This window comes from Plectrocnemia conspersa, unplaced genomic scaffold (genome assembly GCF_051122295.1).
Source record: "Plectrocnemia conspersa isolate PC_06_02 unplaced genomic scaffold, ASM5112229v1 ptg000012l, whole genome shotgun sequence".
In the NCBI taxonomy this organism is placed as follows: Eukaryota; Metazoa; Arthropoda; class Insecta; order Trichoptera; family Polycentropodidae; genus Plectrocnemia; species Plectrocnemia conspersa.
Genome location: NW_028277176.1, coordinates 29,646,100 through 29,662,199, shown reverse-complemented (window position 1 = coordinate 29,662,199; position 16,100 = coordinate 29,646,100). Strand labels below are relative to the sequence as shown.

At 29.4% G+C, this 16,100-nt stretch overlaps 3 protein-coding genes across 3 annotated transcripts; 2 read left to right on the top strand and 1 right to left on the bottom strand.

The window, feature by feature from the left end:
• The first annotated feature begins 4,489 nt into the window (after nucleotides 1-4,489).
• ProRS-m (prolyl-tRNA synthetase 2-like protein, mitochondrial) lies at nucleotides 4,490-7,015 on the top strand. Its single transcript, XM_088200786.1, has 8 exons — nucleotides 4,490-4,632; nucleotides 4,708-4,959; nucleotides 5,029-5,109; nucleotides 5,180-5,360; nucleotides 6,029-6,222; nucleotides 6,283-6,486; nucleotides 6,557-6,705; nucleotides 6,775-7,015. Exons 1-8 carry the CDS (start codon nucleotides 4,540-4,542, stop codon nucleotides 6,998-7,000), a joined length of 1,380 nt encoding a protein of 459 aa, XP_088056912.1. The 5' UTR covers nucleotides 4,490-4,539; the 3' UTR covers nucleotides 7,001-7,015.
• A 2,333-nt stretch (nucleotides 7,016-9,348) lies between these two features.
• LOC148228914 (E3 ubiquitin-protein ligase siah-1) lies at nucleotides 9,349-12,422 on the top strand. Its single transcript, XM_088200797.1, has 6 exons — nucleotides 9,349-9,486; nucleotides 9,553-9,710; nucleotides 9,780-9,948; nucleotides 10,018-10,218; nucleotides 11,996-12,110; nucleotides 12,177-12,422. Exons 1-6 carry the CDS (start codon nucleotides 9,477-9,479, stop codon nucleotides 12,349-12,351), a joined length of 828 nt encoding a protein of 275 aa, XP_088056923.1. The 5' UTR covers nucleotides 9,349-9,476; the 3' UTR covers nucleotides 12,352-12,422.
• eIF2Bbeta (eukaryotic translation initiation factor 2B subunit beta) lies at nucleotides 12,354-15,138 on the bottom strand. Its single transcript, XM_088200788.1, has 10 exons — nucleotides 15,019-15,138; nucleotides 14,865-14,951; nucleotides 14,663-14,792; nucleotides 14,448-14,593; nucleotides 14,234-14,390; nucleotides 14,080-14,175; nucleotides 13,913-14,011; nucleotides 12,763-12,869; nucleotides 12,596-12,685; nucleotides 12,354-12,528 (listed from the first exon to the last, which is right to left on the bottom strand). The coding sequence occupies exons 1-10, from the start codon at nucleotides 15,087-15,089 to the stop codon at nucleotides 12,453-12,455; spliced, it is 1,059 nt and encodes a 352-aa protein (XP_088056914.1). The 5' UTR covers nucleotides 15,090-15,138; the 3' UTR covers nucleotides 12,354-12,452.
• Between the last annotated feature and the right edge of the window lie 962 nt (nucleotides 15,139-16,100).

Here is a 16,100-nt window from a genome sequence, read left to right as displayed (position 1 = left end):
CAGAAAATGTGCACCAGATCTCTCTCTTATCAACCGATTTTAATTTCACATGTATTTATTAATGCGGCTCCTTAACTTACAGTCAATACCATTACCGTTATTACCGATATTAATATTATTATTATTATTTTAATTAATTGACCGAAAAATAATCCAAATACTTATTTATGGATTAGTAAAAATCAAGCATTCGAAGACCCGAGTAACTATTGTTTCGATATATTTAATATTTTAATTACAAATCATTTTGATTAAAACATTAATTACAAAAAAAATATTTTCGAAATTACGGGCGCCTAATCTTTCTTCTTTTGGAACAATAAATCTAGGATAACGTCGTTTTTGACAAAATATCGTCTTTGATCGAACGTTTCCGGATGCCTCCTAAATTTTTATACCATGTGCCAGAGCACTACTCGACAATTTATTCCAATAAAATATATTCCTCATTATTTTTTGTCAGTTACGATTATCCGAAAGAACCTTATGAGTAAGGAGTGCGTACGTAAATCTGTTGGGGGAAATGTGATATTTATGTGATTTATTTATATTATTTTATTTTAATTATTGCACATTTAATATTTATTTTAGAATATCTCAATTATATTTATTTTCGAAAGATGTATCTCTTGTATACTTATTTATTTCTATTCATGTTAAAAGTAAAATTAATTAAATTTCAGTTATAAATGTTTGGGTAACTATTATAGAATAAAAATATGCATATACTGCACAACCCTTTTAATCCCAAACAATTTGGCCTAACATAAGTAAACCCTATAGGTAACAGAAAAAATAATATTGCGATATTTTCCATTGAAAATATTTTTGTTTAATATACATAAAGCACAAATTTTTCAAATGCGTTTTTTATTTATATATAATAAATAAAACTTACTTATTACTAATATTTAACACATATGTTAAGTGAAGCATATTACGCGGAGCATTTAGGTAAAATTATGTCTAAATGAAGATAAAAATACACAAATAGTAGAAAGAATTTCGTGTATGCAATACCTGCTTTTGTTTTCACTTCGCCAGCCAACCTTATCATAAAAAGAGCTGGCAGGTCACGGCGGCGCATTCATTTCTCTGTTATATCTCTGCTAAGTACCGTTAGACTTGCCTGAGATAAAGCAAATATATTCCTTTTAGGTGATACATCGAACATACTAAATTTTTTTTTTTTTTAATTTGCGCCACAGTAAATCTACTTAGGTTAATCCCTTATAATTAGCATTATTTTATTTTCCGCTTCTGCTTTCAAATAATATGGACATCATCTTATTTGTAGTTCTAAGCCATAGAGATATAGATTTCAAGAAATAAGATGTATCGGATTTTAATTCAAGATGGAATATTCATATATTCTGAAAAAAAGTGTTTATATCAACTGGCGAGTTTTTCGTGAGAAATAATCAGAAGGACAAACTTATAATTATAATATAGATACAGTATGTAGACATTGATGCAAAGTTTATCAAAAACGAAGAAACAGGTTTTCTCGGGAAAATTATGCATGTAATGCATTACGAGCGGAAGAAAACTCATTTAAACTTTTCGCAAATGTAGAAATGCGAATTGAAGAGAAGAGAAGAGAATGAAAATGATGCGAAAGCAATCTGAACTTATTTGCATACATATTTAATACAAAAAACTACTTCTATCCTCGTGTTATGGATATTATACAACTTTCTTCTTTAACATAATATTTACGCGTAAAATCAACAATGAGTATGTTTTTTTATGGTAAGTTTCTAGATTACGTTTTACGAAATAGAATATCTCCCCTTCTCGCTTTGTTTACCTTCAAGGATTTACACTTTGCGAAGGGTTAGCAAAAATGAATTGATAGTTACGTTTCGGATTACTATTTTAACAAGTATGTATCTACTTTCCATTAGAAATACATGTACACACATTGAATATATTATCATTTTCACGTTTTTTATATTTTTAAATCTATATGTATATAATTTCAAAACGTAAAATATGCTGATGAGTATATTTTCTATCTAATTATTTTTAATAATTTATTTCAATAATTATTATAAAATAATATATATATATATTATTTTATTAAAAAAAGATTAACGAACTCATGAGCAGTTATAGATACACTAGCAAAATGGCATCCATTTTTTTCTCAACAATCTTATCGTATCATACCACACAATATTTAAAAAATCAAAAGTTAATAATAAAATAATATAGGATGTTCGGATTTGTTTGGTCCATACCCAGCAAACATTTTTATGGCGTTTGTAACTTTGTAACGTTTGCTATTTATTATCGAACATTTATAAAGCTAAAATAGTTTCGCTGGTCCTTCGAGTCAGATGAGACGGCCTTTCTGCGAGGGTCGATGGTATCACACACCATAATAATACAATCCCCGACATCTCTACGAAAAGAGAAGTTAAACACAAAGTAAAATATCCCGTTCTGACTGTTATACATGGTAATGCAATCAATAATTTTAAAAACAATGGCTGTAATATTTTACTAAAAACACATACAAAAACCAAATTTAATGCAACTGTTTCTAAAGTTGTTTACTTATTTTTAATATAATGTCTATATATTCAAAGGACAGCGTTTGTTCACCTTTCCTTTGCGGTGCTAAAATTGTATGCGTTTCGGTGATGTACACTGTGTACATGTAAGAATTAGTGATTAAAAATTTAAAAAACAATTGTAATATAAATGCTGAAAGTAAATACACTAAATATTTATTTACATAAATAAAATTTAAAAATTAAGTTAAAAACTCTATACACGATCACTCACATACGAAGCAATCCAAACGACTGGCAACACTTATACGTTCGACGGTATTGGTGATTGATACCCTATTTTGCTGACAGAATATTTATTTTTGTTACTTTGTGAAAAAAATCTACAAATTTGTCCCCCTTCTTAAAAATTTTAAGTTCTATAAATCATAAAAAAGTTAAATATTTTTGGACGTAATTTTTTTTTCAAAACAATCTCTAAATTCGTAAAAAAATCGAAAAAAAATATAATTCAAATACAAAATTTTAATGATACTTGAAGGTAAAAAACCGTTATAAAAGCTTAAAAGTTATGGATTTGTAAAAGTTTTCCGCAGCCGAAACGAAAAAAATCATACAGTATTCGGCCTACCACCCTCGAGTCGAGCATCGAATTTCTTCTGTCGTTATTTTCTACAAATGTGTTATTAATTTAGAGTTTTACAAAAATCGTTATGATTTATTATTGAATTAAAATTTTCTCGTATGCATTTTTTCATTTGTTTTTATTGTTTGGAGTGTTTATCACGTGAACTACAAAATATTTACCTTTCACTTGATTTTGACCCATCGCGCCGCTTTAAAAAGGTTCGCCATTGCTGATTTATTGTATTGTTATTCAAATATAGTTAAACAAAGTATAGTTTAATTTAAAAAGTGTACCGCGGCCTAAAAAAATTCCATACACTGTATAAATTGTCGATTATAAAATATGCTTGTGATCAAAAAATGTTAGGCGCCTGTGTCATACTAATTTAATTTATGTAATAGTTATAACTAGTTTAACAACATTTTGTTTCAAAAATGCGCAAAATATAAAATATTGGGGTGGCCAATCAATGTTTGCACGCAGGCCGCCAACCTCTTAGGCGCGGTTTTGGTGTTATTTTTACCACAGTTGTAATGCATTGGACTCACGTCTATTAAGCGTAACAATGGAATAATAAAAAAATGTCTTAAACGACTTCCATAAATTATATCACGTGCTTATGAAGGGCAGGGGCAGCGCAATTGCGACAGTTTGTAAAAGATGGGCCTGGCACAATGTGATATATTGTAACATAAGTGGGTCAAACTAAAATTTCATGAAAAACCTGGAAGCCGCCTTATTTAAAAAGTGGAAAGGGAATTTATCAGGATTTTGCGTAAACGATTATTTAAAGCAATACAGTAAGAAAATTAAAAAAGAGCATGTTATATAAATTTACATTGAAATGTTTTTAGCAAAGACCATTGTTGTATATTTTAATATAAACCATTTCCTCTAAAACATCATCACATAATTTCAAAAATCTGTCCGTGTTAATTTCATACTAGATCTGAGTATATACCGTTTATTATTTATTAGTTAATAAATGTATTAACCTTTTCACCGCGGCTAATATTTTTGCGTGCCATTTCGAAATTTTACTAAATGTGGGGGAGTACCTATTTATGCCATAAGTTATTTGAATAATATTTCAAAAAAATTAAGTGTTTTTCAATTTTAAATTATACATATAACAAGGCTCAAAGCTTCATGAAATGCATACTGGCGATTTTATTGATTTATTTATATAACTTTGAACTTGTATATTAAACTAATTAAAATAATAATCGCTAAAATTACTTATAAAATTATATTTTAACAATATACAATTTAAATATCATATTTTGAAGTTGTCTTTCCCTTGCTATTTTTTTCTTTGCAGGCGGATATTTTATCTGGTGGCAACACTGGCACCAACTATCATCTTAAATCTTACGTCAGACCGGCGGGAGAATGAAATACATTTCAAAAATATTTAGACCCCTAACATTAACACCAAAAAGTGCAATAATTAAGCATCAGGACCGTACTTCCAAGAGTCAAAGGGTATTTATTGAAAAATAACGCTACGATAACATAACCTCTAATATATATTTTCAATACAACCATGTGAAAATTTAGCTTTTAGCCGAGTTCGGTGTCATTAAACCAATATGCAGCGGTCTATTCGTCAATTTACCCATGGGCTTGAGATCGCTCGATAAATTGACATCCATTGTCGAAAATAAACTGGCTTCAGTTGACGCACAGAAATTATCGCTCCCTAATTTAGTAGCAGAAAAACTTTGGATCAAATCCGGCAGAATACAAACAGCAGGATCAGAGTTGATGAAATTAAAGGACCGACATGATAAATATTACCTTTTGGCTCCCGTGCGTCTTAACAAGCATTATAATAAGCTTATAAATGCATAAAAAATAATATTTATTTTTACATTTTAGACACACGAGGAAGCGATAACTGATCTAATAGCATCCATTTCACCAGTTTCTCCTAAAAATCTACCGCTTAGATTATATCAGGTATTTTAGATGATTATATTTGCCCTCTTATACTTTTTGTTGGTATATATTTATACACTTATCATTAAAGATTGGCAATAAATATCGAGATGAAATGCGTCCACGCTATGGTACCATCAGAGCCAGAGAATTTGTAATGAAAGATCTTTATACGTTCGACGTTGACACTGATGCATCTAAAAAAACCTACGAATTGATCAATGAAGTATACGAACAAATCTTCGATGCAATTGGCGTAAATTTTATTAAAGGTTTTATTTTATTTATTTATTTTATTATAAAATTGTATAGCAATAATGTATGAAACTGTTCAAAAATATATTGAAATCAGGATAATTAAATTGGATAAGTACAGAATTCCTTAGTAGAAAGGTTTATACAACTTCAGATTAAACTGAAAAAATTATTGAATAAACAAATAGTTTTAGTTACATTTTTATGAACAAGCCGCTTGCCAGTACACAAAAAACGTGAAACTCGATACATCTGTGTGTCTTGGGCCGTTCTACCCTACAGAGGTACCTATTTTGAAAAGTACCATTTATTGGTGAACTTTTAAAGATCATATTTATTTTCTTGTAAAACTGTAAAACATACATTTTAAGTATTATGCTATTTTTTAATTTAGTTCTGTATTAATGTATAGGTATATTAATTAATTCAACTAATTTGGATATAAATTTAAATTAAGTTTCTTGTACAATAAATGTATTTTATAATGTGCTTAACTTTATTACGAAAATAATAGTTATTCATTATTTATATGTGTGAATTATCAACATAATTAGTGCTAAATATTTTGTCAAAACTTACACATTACTTAAAAAAAATATGGCAAGAGTCCTTTATTTTGTTACAAGATTGAACATTCCCTTACTATGTAAAAGAATTGCTTGTTTATAAACGTATTATATAACAGTTGAAGGTTTCACGGGTAATATTGGTGGTTCAATATCACACGAATATCATTATCCAGTAAACATCGGCGAAGACGAACTTCTCGAATGCAAAGGTTGCAATTATAGAATCACTCAAGAGTTATTGGAGACCTATTCTAAAATTCAATGTCCAAAATGCGGACAAAACGAATTTAACAAAACACTCAGCATAGAGGTAATTATTACACAAATATTTCTTGTCGTGCTTATTTTAATTCAAATGCAATCGTTCTAGGTAGGACACGCATTTCTTCTCGGAACTAAGTATTCTTCCTGCTTTAATGCTAATATTGTAGGCTCTAATCCATTGCAAATGGGATGTTATGGTTTAGGCATGTCTCGTATTATTAGCGCAGCCGTGGAAGTCTTATCTTCTGAAACAGATTTAAGATGGCCGGCTTTATTGGCGCCTTATACAATTTGTATAATAGGTCCTAAGGTATAATTTTCATTGTATACTATTATAATAGTATATATCAGTACTTCAATGAATAGTTTATACATTTCAGAAAGGGTCTAAAGAAGAAGCCCTCGCTGCACCATTAGTAGAAGAGATTTACTCATTGTTGATAAAGCACTGTCATACGTTTGAGAATGATATTATTATCGATGATAGAAATCATTTTACTATCGGGAAGAGAGTAGTCGAAGCTAAACGGTTAGATATTATATAATTTTAAAGAAATATTATAGATGTTTTTAACATAACATGTTTTATACATAATAGGTTTGGTTTTCCGTATATTATCGTCGTTGGAATGAAAGCATCGCAAGAAGTACCAGAATACGAATTAATGGAACTCAAGGATGATAATATTTCGATTTTGAATCAAGAAGGACTACTCCAAAAAATGAAAAACGTAGGACAAACGTTGAACAAAATGGTTGATGTAAATTATATGGAACATTATAGCATTCCTAGTGATATTTTGAATGAAACTAGACTAAAATAAATTTTTAGTAGATTATGACGTGTTTTATTATATCTTGTCGTGATCTCTTTCCGATCACTACTAATCGGATTCTTTGAAAGCTATGTTACTATCCTGATCTTTTAATTTTTGATTTCTGCCATTTTTAAACAGATTTAAAATCTATAAAATTCAAAATATAATTATAGTATAAAATTCAAATATATAAAAAATAACTATTTGTCATTCTTTTATTGAATGTGTTATAAACCATTTACTTATTTATAGTCATATCTTAAGGACAGGTTATGGCCAATGTCCCTCTAAGCTACGCTCGTGCGCAGCAACTGAAAAAGTCGTGCAGTGATCTTTGGTCAGCGTGCATCCAGTTTTTAATTTTGTTTTTGAATTATAATTGGAATTGAAGGTATTTGTTGTCATTTTTCTTTTCTATTCTTGAGAAATATGCTTTTAATATGTTCTTAAATTTATCCCAAATATTAAAAGTTTTAATAAATCGATGAAAAATAATAAAAAAGAAAGAATAAACAAAAATTTACTTTAATACATATATTAACGTATACTTGAAAAATACATTAAACAAAGATATATATTTTTATCATTACAAATAAATTAATAAAAAATCATCTATTCAAAATTTTACCATTTTAATTTACTATTTCAATATTTAAAAAAAAAATATCTTAATATTTGAGAAACAACGACAAGCTCGGTCATCAAGTCATCACGATCGTTATCACCATTATCATTATCTCATTGTATAATTCAAGGTTTGTTCTATAGAATATTATTTTTTTAAACATCATGCTGTTTAGCTAGTTGGTAGCGATTCGGCCCGAGTTATAAATCGGACTTCATCCATTATTTATAATACTCAGCTTTTTACATAGTCAATAAAGCTTGTCATTTTGCCAAAAAATCGATATGAAATCTAGATCTTAATTTTGTTTTTGAATCAATATTGGAATGTAAGATAATTTTTATCATTTATCTTTAACACTTTGAAGTATTTTATCCACACGTATTGGACATCTGTTTTTTTGGCAGCTCCTATGTCCATAATATCTGGACATTTTTCTTAAGTTATTTAAAATTATATCTAAAAATTATTAATATTATAAATGAAATGTATTTTAAATATTTTATTTATTATATAAATATCTCTATATATAGTATATATTTATAAAAAAAATAATTAATAAGACAATTCTTATAAATAATATTTTTCCTGAAATAATATCAATTAAATTCCATTCAATAATAAAAATTAAATTTTAATAAAAAAAATATTATTAAAAAATAAGAAATCTAGTAATTAATTAATAAATATAATTTAAAAAAATATTATATATTTTTTAATTTAATATAATACTACATATATTTTAAGGTTCAGTAACCCTAAGGGGTGTGTGACTTCGCAGCCAGTAAGACGCAGGTGGAAACTAGTGAGAATTTTATTAGATTATATTACATATTGCGAATTTTGATTCAAAAAACAATTAACCTTACTCAGAAGTCAGGAAACACTTAAACAACAAATATAATCTCATACAAATTCTATTCTGATTTATTTGAGATATGTCCAGTATCAAGATGCTTAGACCAAACTAAGCTCGAGTTGCTCGCTTGTTATTATAACGTAAGGTCAGCGAAGTTCGGGTGCGAGAATAAGCTTATTATTAATTAAACTTGCAGAAAAGATTCAAACAGCAATCTTAGTGTTTCGCTGGTCCTTCGAAGCCACGCCAAAACTAGGTATATTCTGAAATTCAAGTGAAGCGCAATACTCCTTGTTGAAAATTTCTGAGATATTTCTACACGATAGAGTACGGGTTGTCTCTGTATTTGTATCCTAGTAGCTTTTTGATTGGAGCATTGGGATACAATTCATTGCATTCTCGGAGTAGCGTTTGTTCAATGAAGCACTTTTTAAAATTGCTAAGGGGCGGTGTCAACAAGCTTTAGAGTGCTCTAAAGAGTCGCGATCGGATCCTTTATTCTTGCTCTTTGTGACCAAGACTTCAGCGCTTACGAACGCTCCTCTTACACGAGCTATCCAGCTTCTCAATGGTCTTTTCAAATACATTAATGTTTGTGAGGATAGCTATGACGAGCTGGAAAAAGTATGTGAGATGGTGCTCATCCTTTTAAGTATGCATCATAATTGCTTTTTTAAATGTTTAATTGTATAATGGCCATCATTGTGCATTAAGATTTTAAATAAAAAATAAATATTTTTTTACTTTTGTATTAAATTTAACAATCAATACTAGTATCAAATTATGAAAAATACTACATATACTATATGCTTTATCATGTAATTTATATCAATTATAGATCATGTGATTTATAATGTGGTATCTTTAAAAACGTGATAGCACAACAATGATAATTATAGTGATAATGCACAAATGCTATTGATAACCATTGTCTTTCGGATTTATGTTAAGTGCCACATACTGAAAAATTACACTATAATTAACTATTGTTGAACAAAATGAGTGAATGTAAGTAATGTATTTTTTATTTATGTATGTACAATAATTTTTATCTAATGTATGAATTTTTATCAGTGAATCATTTACTACAACCTGATCATTATGATAGTTTGACTGGTGAATTAAAATGCATTTGCGGTACGTATTTGAAACCACCTATTTTACTATGCACAAAGGGGCACAGTTCTTGCATGAAATGTCGGCGAAAGTACAAGAAATGTACTACTTGTAAGGTGATCGACGCAATAGAAATGATTAATACACAATCCTATTCTTGAGTAATAATCAAATTGTACTTTTAGGAAAGTTTCACTGAGACGAGAAGCATCATTTTGGAGGCCCTCGCTGACAAATTGCACTTTCCATGTTCCAACTCAGGATGCGAAATGAGATTGGCTCTAAGCAACCTCGATGAGCATGGAAACTCATGTCCTCATCGCATCACGCCTTGCCTTATGGCCAATGTTTACGGTGAAAACTACCTCAAACCATTAGTAGAATTTGAAATATTTGACTAATTAAGACTGTTGCTTCCTGAAGGTGAATGCGATTGGAAAGGCAAAGCTATCGATTGGCTTAATCACTGCATAAAAAGTCATAAGAATAGAGTGACAGACTTACCGTTCGTCAGCTTCAATGATGCTTGGTCGCCGAAAAACCGCAATCCCGTTATGAGATATCATTTGATGCGTTCGTTCGACAGAGTTTTCAACATATATCAAATATATGACACAAAATCAGGTGATTGTGTTTATAGAGTAGACCAAGAAAGACTAAATTATGTAAACGCAGTGGTATTACCAGTTCCGAATTAAGCTAGCAAACATTATCGAGAGGCTCTTGGTTTGATTTAGGATATAAAATAAAACACAAGTTTTACAAACAAACTTTTCTTGATTTAATGTGAGCAAATTTAGAGATAACACTAGTAAAATCAATTTCTTTATATAAATCATATTCTATGTTCATTAAGGTGAGGCTATTTATACGAAATGTCCCATTGTGTTCCTTAACTCATTTTTATACACTTTAATGTCGATAAAGAATGTTCTCCGCTGCAGTTAGTATCATTAAAAATAAGTAAATACTTAAGACTGCTCTTGCTCTAATGAATTTTCCATTATAACTCTAATGAATGTTTGGGGTCATTTGGGAATTTGACCAGAAAATATATATTATTTAATTAAATAATATGAAACCTAATGAAGTAGGAATATAAAAAAAAAACTAAAATGCCGTCCCTGATTCTAAGTCAGAAATTCTCGGGTTACCCTCCAAGAAAACATAAAAAACAGTCTCGAATCTAACCCAAAAATATTGTTATAAATATGTCATTTCAGTGAAATCATATCACAATACATTTTCAGCAGTAGATATATATTTACCAGTGAAAATATAATTTATCTGGCAGGTGCTAGTAAAATGATATGATTTCTACTTTCCCCATATAATAATATATACATTTACATACTTATCAGTATTAATTTACATACGATGTATAAATGTTACATTGAATGTGTATTATTTTGTAGTTATATTTTCACTAGTGAAGTCTAAATAGATTTTCACCAGTAGATATATATTTCTACTAGCGAAAATATAATTTAACTGATAGTGAAATAAACTCAATTTGACAGTTGCGAAACGTCCATTTGCTGTTCAAACCCTAACCTTACTTAATGAAAGTTCTAAAACTACTTATAGTTTTAGAACATTCATTAGGCAAGTCCAATATACAAATTAGGCCAACTCAACTTTCAGCAGAAAATAAGCGGAAGAAGTACAAACAGACGTCGCATCTCGCATATTGCTCCATAGTTTGTCTGCACTTACGCTATGTTTTAAAAATATTGGTCGAAATGTATTCAAACCGAATTTTGGTCAACGAGGGCTCAAAAATAATTGTCACTTCTTAGAAGTCAAAAATCGATGTCAAAAGCAATAAAATTGTATTGGCGCCATTTCCACGCATTCCCACTGCGACAGTGATGGCACGATTTTATTCTTACTGAACTGAATTACACTTTTAAAATATTCTTACTGAACTTAATCGCCTTTCACTATCCAACAAATAATAACAGTGTTGCTCAAATTTGCTGCATGTTATAAGCATAAAAAATAATTTAACCCTTTATAGGGCAAATTTTTTTATAAACTAATATTTTTATATTACTTTAAAGTTTGGTTAAATTTTGATAATATTTAAGTAATTAAGTAATTAAATAGTAACATATACATTTTATACAGTGCTAACAAATTAGTGCTCTCTAGACATTTACTCGCAAAATATTTTAGCTTGGATTTTGTTCTTGATTTGCTTTTTCAAGTTACGACATACAAATAAACAAAACTCTTTCAAACATGATGAACTTAGGCAGGAAAATCTGCTTTTCTAAAATAAAAATTTAATTCCTGAACTAATTGAAATCAATATAGGATTTAAACATAGAACTAACTCTTTCTTGGCCTTCATTTTTAATACAACAAATACTGTTTATAACAAATTAAAACATTTTAGGCAAAATGATGTGGGCTGTAATAGCGACAGGAGAGTCCGCAGCTCAAAACAGCTCGTATTTCTTTGATTTAGAAATATTTAATCCTGACAAACCGATGAGGAAAATATCCTTCAGGTAAAATTTTTATTAGATAGTTATATAATAAATAAATTATATAATTCGATTCAATTTAATTTACAGACAACCTTGCAAATCAGAAAACGACACAGACATCCTCGAGGCTAGTCAGAACGTCCTGATTCCGTTGGAGCAGATAATGTACATGCTTGACAAAGATGGTCATCTACATTTCAATCTTAGAGTGAGCGAGAGTAAAAATGCCGATGTGACTGAACTCATCGCAATAAAACTATGAGAGATATAAAAATAAGTTTATTCCATTACTTTTTATTACATTGTATTGTTATGATAAATAAATAAATCAAAGTAGAATATCGTATTTTAGTTGTATCTGTTTTACATTAGATTATAATCGTCAGGATGATAAAGCTCTGACAATAGTCTGTATATATACGAAGGTGCATTTCCGCCTCTGAAATAGTCATATTTATATTAATCGGTTTGATTACAGTAACGAAAATAAATATGTTTATACTTACAAATTAGTAATGAACAGTGTGACCAAATCTGGAGGGACGTAGTCATATAACGGACAGTAAACGTGTGTTTGATGAGCTAATGGACCGACACTGAAAAATGAGAGACATGTGTATTAATATTACATGAAATGACAATATGTTCAAATCCTATTTAAAGTAGGACATACCTATATGATAAGGCTCCTTCGGGGCTGGTTAAGATGTTAAAATTTTCTTGTTCGTAATTGCACAGATGTTCCGGACAAAGTTTGTATAAAGGACACAATATTATGACCTGAAAATTGATTGTAAATAGAGTATAAAGAATATTAATACATTTTGTAAAAAAATACAATTTTGTTGTCACTTTTTAAATTTGTTTTAACACTTTAGCGCTAGGTAAAAAGTCCTACTGCAAATTATTTTTTGCAAAAAATAAGCATTTTTGTAAAAATTGCCATAACTTTCAAACTAGTAAGAATTAAAAAAAATTAGGACTATTTCTTCTTAACCTAAGTATTTAAATAAATGCTTGTTTGGTGGTTCTCAATCTGTGTTTCACATACTATTTTAGAGGGGATTTTTGGAACCTTTTAAACTACTCAAAATTTTGATAATATAAAATGAGTTTTCCAGAACATGAATTAATTCCTTTTGAAATGTTCTCAATTTGTGTTTTGCATGACATTTTGGACTATTTTTGAAAAACTTTCAAACTAATCTAAATTCTGAAGAAGTTAAAAAAATATTTTATGATTTTTTTAAGAAATTGATCTTCATAATTAAATGTATTTAAATAAATTATTTTATTAGTGGTTCTGCGAATTTGAATTTTTTTTACAAAAACCGTGATAACTTTCATAATAGGCGGTGTGTCAAAAGAAAACGTTATGTGCTATCTTCATAATTTAAATAATATTATATTTAAATATCCTATTATTCATTCATAATGTTAGATGTGTTTATATTTCATCATTTTTACAAAGGCCAGAAATGATAATACAATTTTTACTGCTCGATAAATAGTAATGAAAAGTTGTGAAAGTGAATCATGGAAAAACAGTACAAAATTTAATATTTTTTAATAACACTTTTTAAATCCTAATAGTGATATCTCTTGGCATTAAAAAAAATTTGTTAAGATCATCAGTTCTTGGTATAATTAAATTATATTTCGTCATGCAAAGTATCGTTAAATTTCAAACATATAGATTACTTGATATTTCGTCATGCAAAGTATTGTTAAATTTCAAACATATAGATTACTGTGCGACCCAAAATTTTTTGATAAATGTACATTGAATTATTTAAAAATATTTTTAAGACAATTTTATGTACCGGTACGCTGTAATGTTTAGCAGCCAATGCCACTGTATGACTTCCGACAGCAGCTCTCAAACCTCCTCCAGCCAGCACCGTCTGAGTGCCCAACATGACCTAAACAAAATTATTAAATTGAATACATTCCAAATTTTAGTTGCATAAATCAATGATGATCATAATACCTTGTTAACACGAGACATAACAGCGAATATGGCACTGTCCGCAATTAAAGTTGTCTCAATTTTAGCCTTCGCTAAACGAGCGGCCATCATGTGTCCCTAAAAAATGTTCTCATAGAATATGCATCGCTAAATGAAACACAAAGATCGACTTTACTTGTCCTTTGGGAGATCCTTCAGCGACCAACACATGAAATTGTCGATCGAAAGCCGCTTTCGTCAAAAAACATTCGACCAACTTGGATTCACCCAGAGTAAGGATGATCTCATTAGAATGTATATGTTCGATTGCTTGTGATATTATATTATCACCACTAAAATATATACATCATTAAATACAAAAAAACCGAACTCGCACAATTTATATTTACCAAGTATCGAGCTCGGTTTGAAACTCCGTTATGTGTTCCAAAACTACATCTCTAAGTTCAGGCACGTTTTGTTGATAAGCATCTTCCGATTCATCGCTTGGCCGCAATAAGCCTTGTAGCGAATCACCAGCTCCTGCCAATTCGTTCTAAAATAAAATATACAATTTCAACAACAACTATAGTATTATTTCACAACATAAATAAATAAAAATAACCTTTATAGTGACATGATACTCTTCCCTAATAATACGCAAGATTCTTCTGACCATATTTCCAGTGACCGCCTCTTGAGGCAATCCTTGCAGTAAGAATCTGCCTATACCTTTCACTTGCTGCAATAATTCCCTACGAATATAATTAATAATTTATAAAATCAATCAAAATTACACCCAAATAAAAAAAACATATATCTCTTACGCAGCATTGTTAAATTTGGCATTCGCTATTAAATTTTTCAAAAGATCTACAGTTTTTACTGTAATATTAAAAGAGCCCTCAATTTTGCTAAAACGTTGAATAATTAATAATCAGATTACAGATTTGATTCCAAAATATACATGTCTATATGTACCTAGTCTTCACTTCTGATATAAATCGAACGATGGATTCTCGCGTTTTTTCGTCAATTTGAGAGTCAAGCATTTTGATTCAATACGTCGACAACTCTGCATTCGAGGTTATGTTAAAAAGTGACATTTGCTATTCTTATTTTCTCTTAGGTTCTAAAATCATTTTTTTCGCCCATACAAATTGAAAAAAATATTATAATATTTATTATCTTTTTCACCGCGGCTGATATTTTTGTGCACCATTTCAAAATTGGCTAATATGTAAGGGGCACTGATTCATGCCATCTTTTTTAAAATAATATAGATTGATAAATTCAAGTAATTAAATTATTGAATTAAATTATACTAAATAACCATATCATTAGGTGCCCAATGAGTACTGGCAATTTTCTTGATGACATATATAGATGCCATCCGCGGTGAAAGGGTTGAGCATGTGAGGGACATAAATGCCTACAACCTGCACATAAATAAAATATATATAATAACATTTATAAATAAAATAGCTTAACCAAAACCACCAATCAGGGGTGCACCTCAGCCATCTATGTGCACACCTAATAGCACCCCCATCTCAACAAAATTTTCAATATTGAAAAAAATCGGGATTTTTTATATGAATCAGTAATTTATCTTGCGTATTTGACAACATTGGATTAGCTCTATTCTATTTAGTTTTGGTTCCTGTACGACCTGAATATTTTATGTGGTGATGTTAAATCTATACCAAAAAAGAGATCCAACTGCTCGCATAATACCCTTATACCTTTTTTGAGATTGGACAAATAATAATATAGTAATACAAACTACAAACCGTAGTTTTTCAAATAATAAAAACAGACGTTATTATTATTTTTATCACAAAATGTGAAATTACAATTCATATAATGATTTTTCATTCGCTAGACTCTAATTAAATGATATAAACTTTTCTAGCCCTCCGCCCCCTCCCACTAAATATTGTCATGTTTGTAACAAAGTTATTTAAGTTGGTTTAGGGGCTGTGATGATGGCAGTTGGCAATGAGACACAGATTGAGCCGCTGCAGTAGTATATTTATTTGAGATTGACGGTTTACATTATA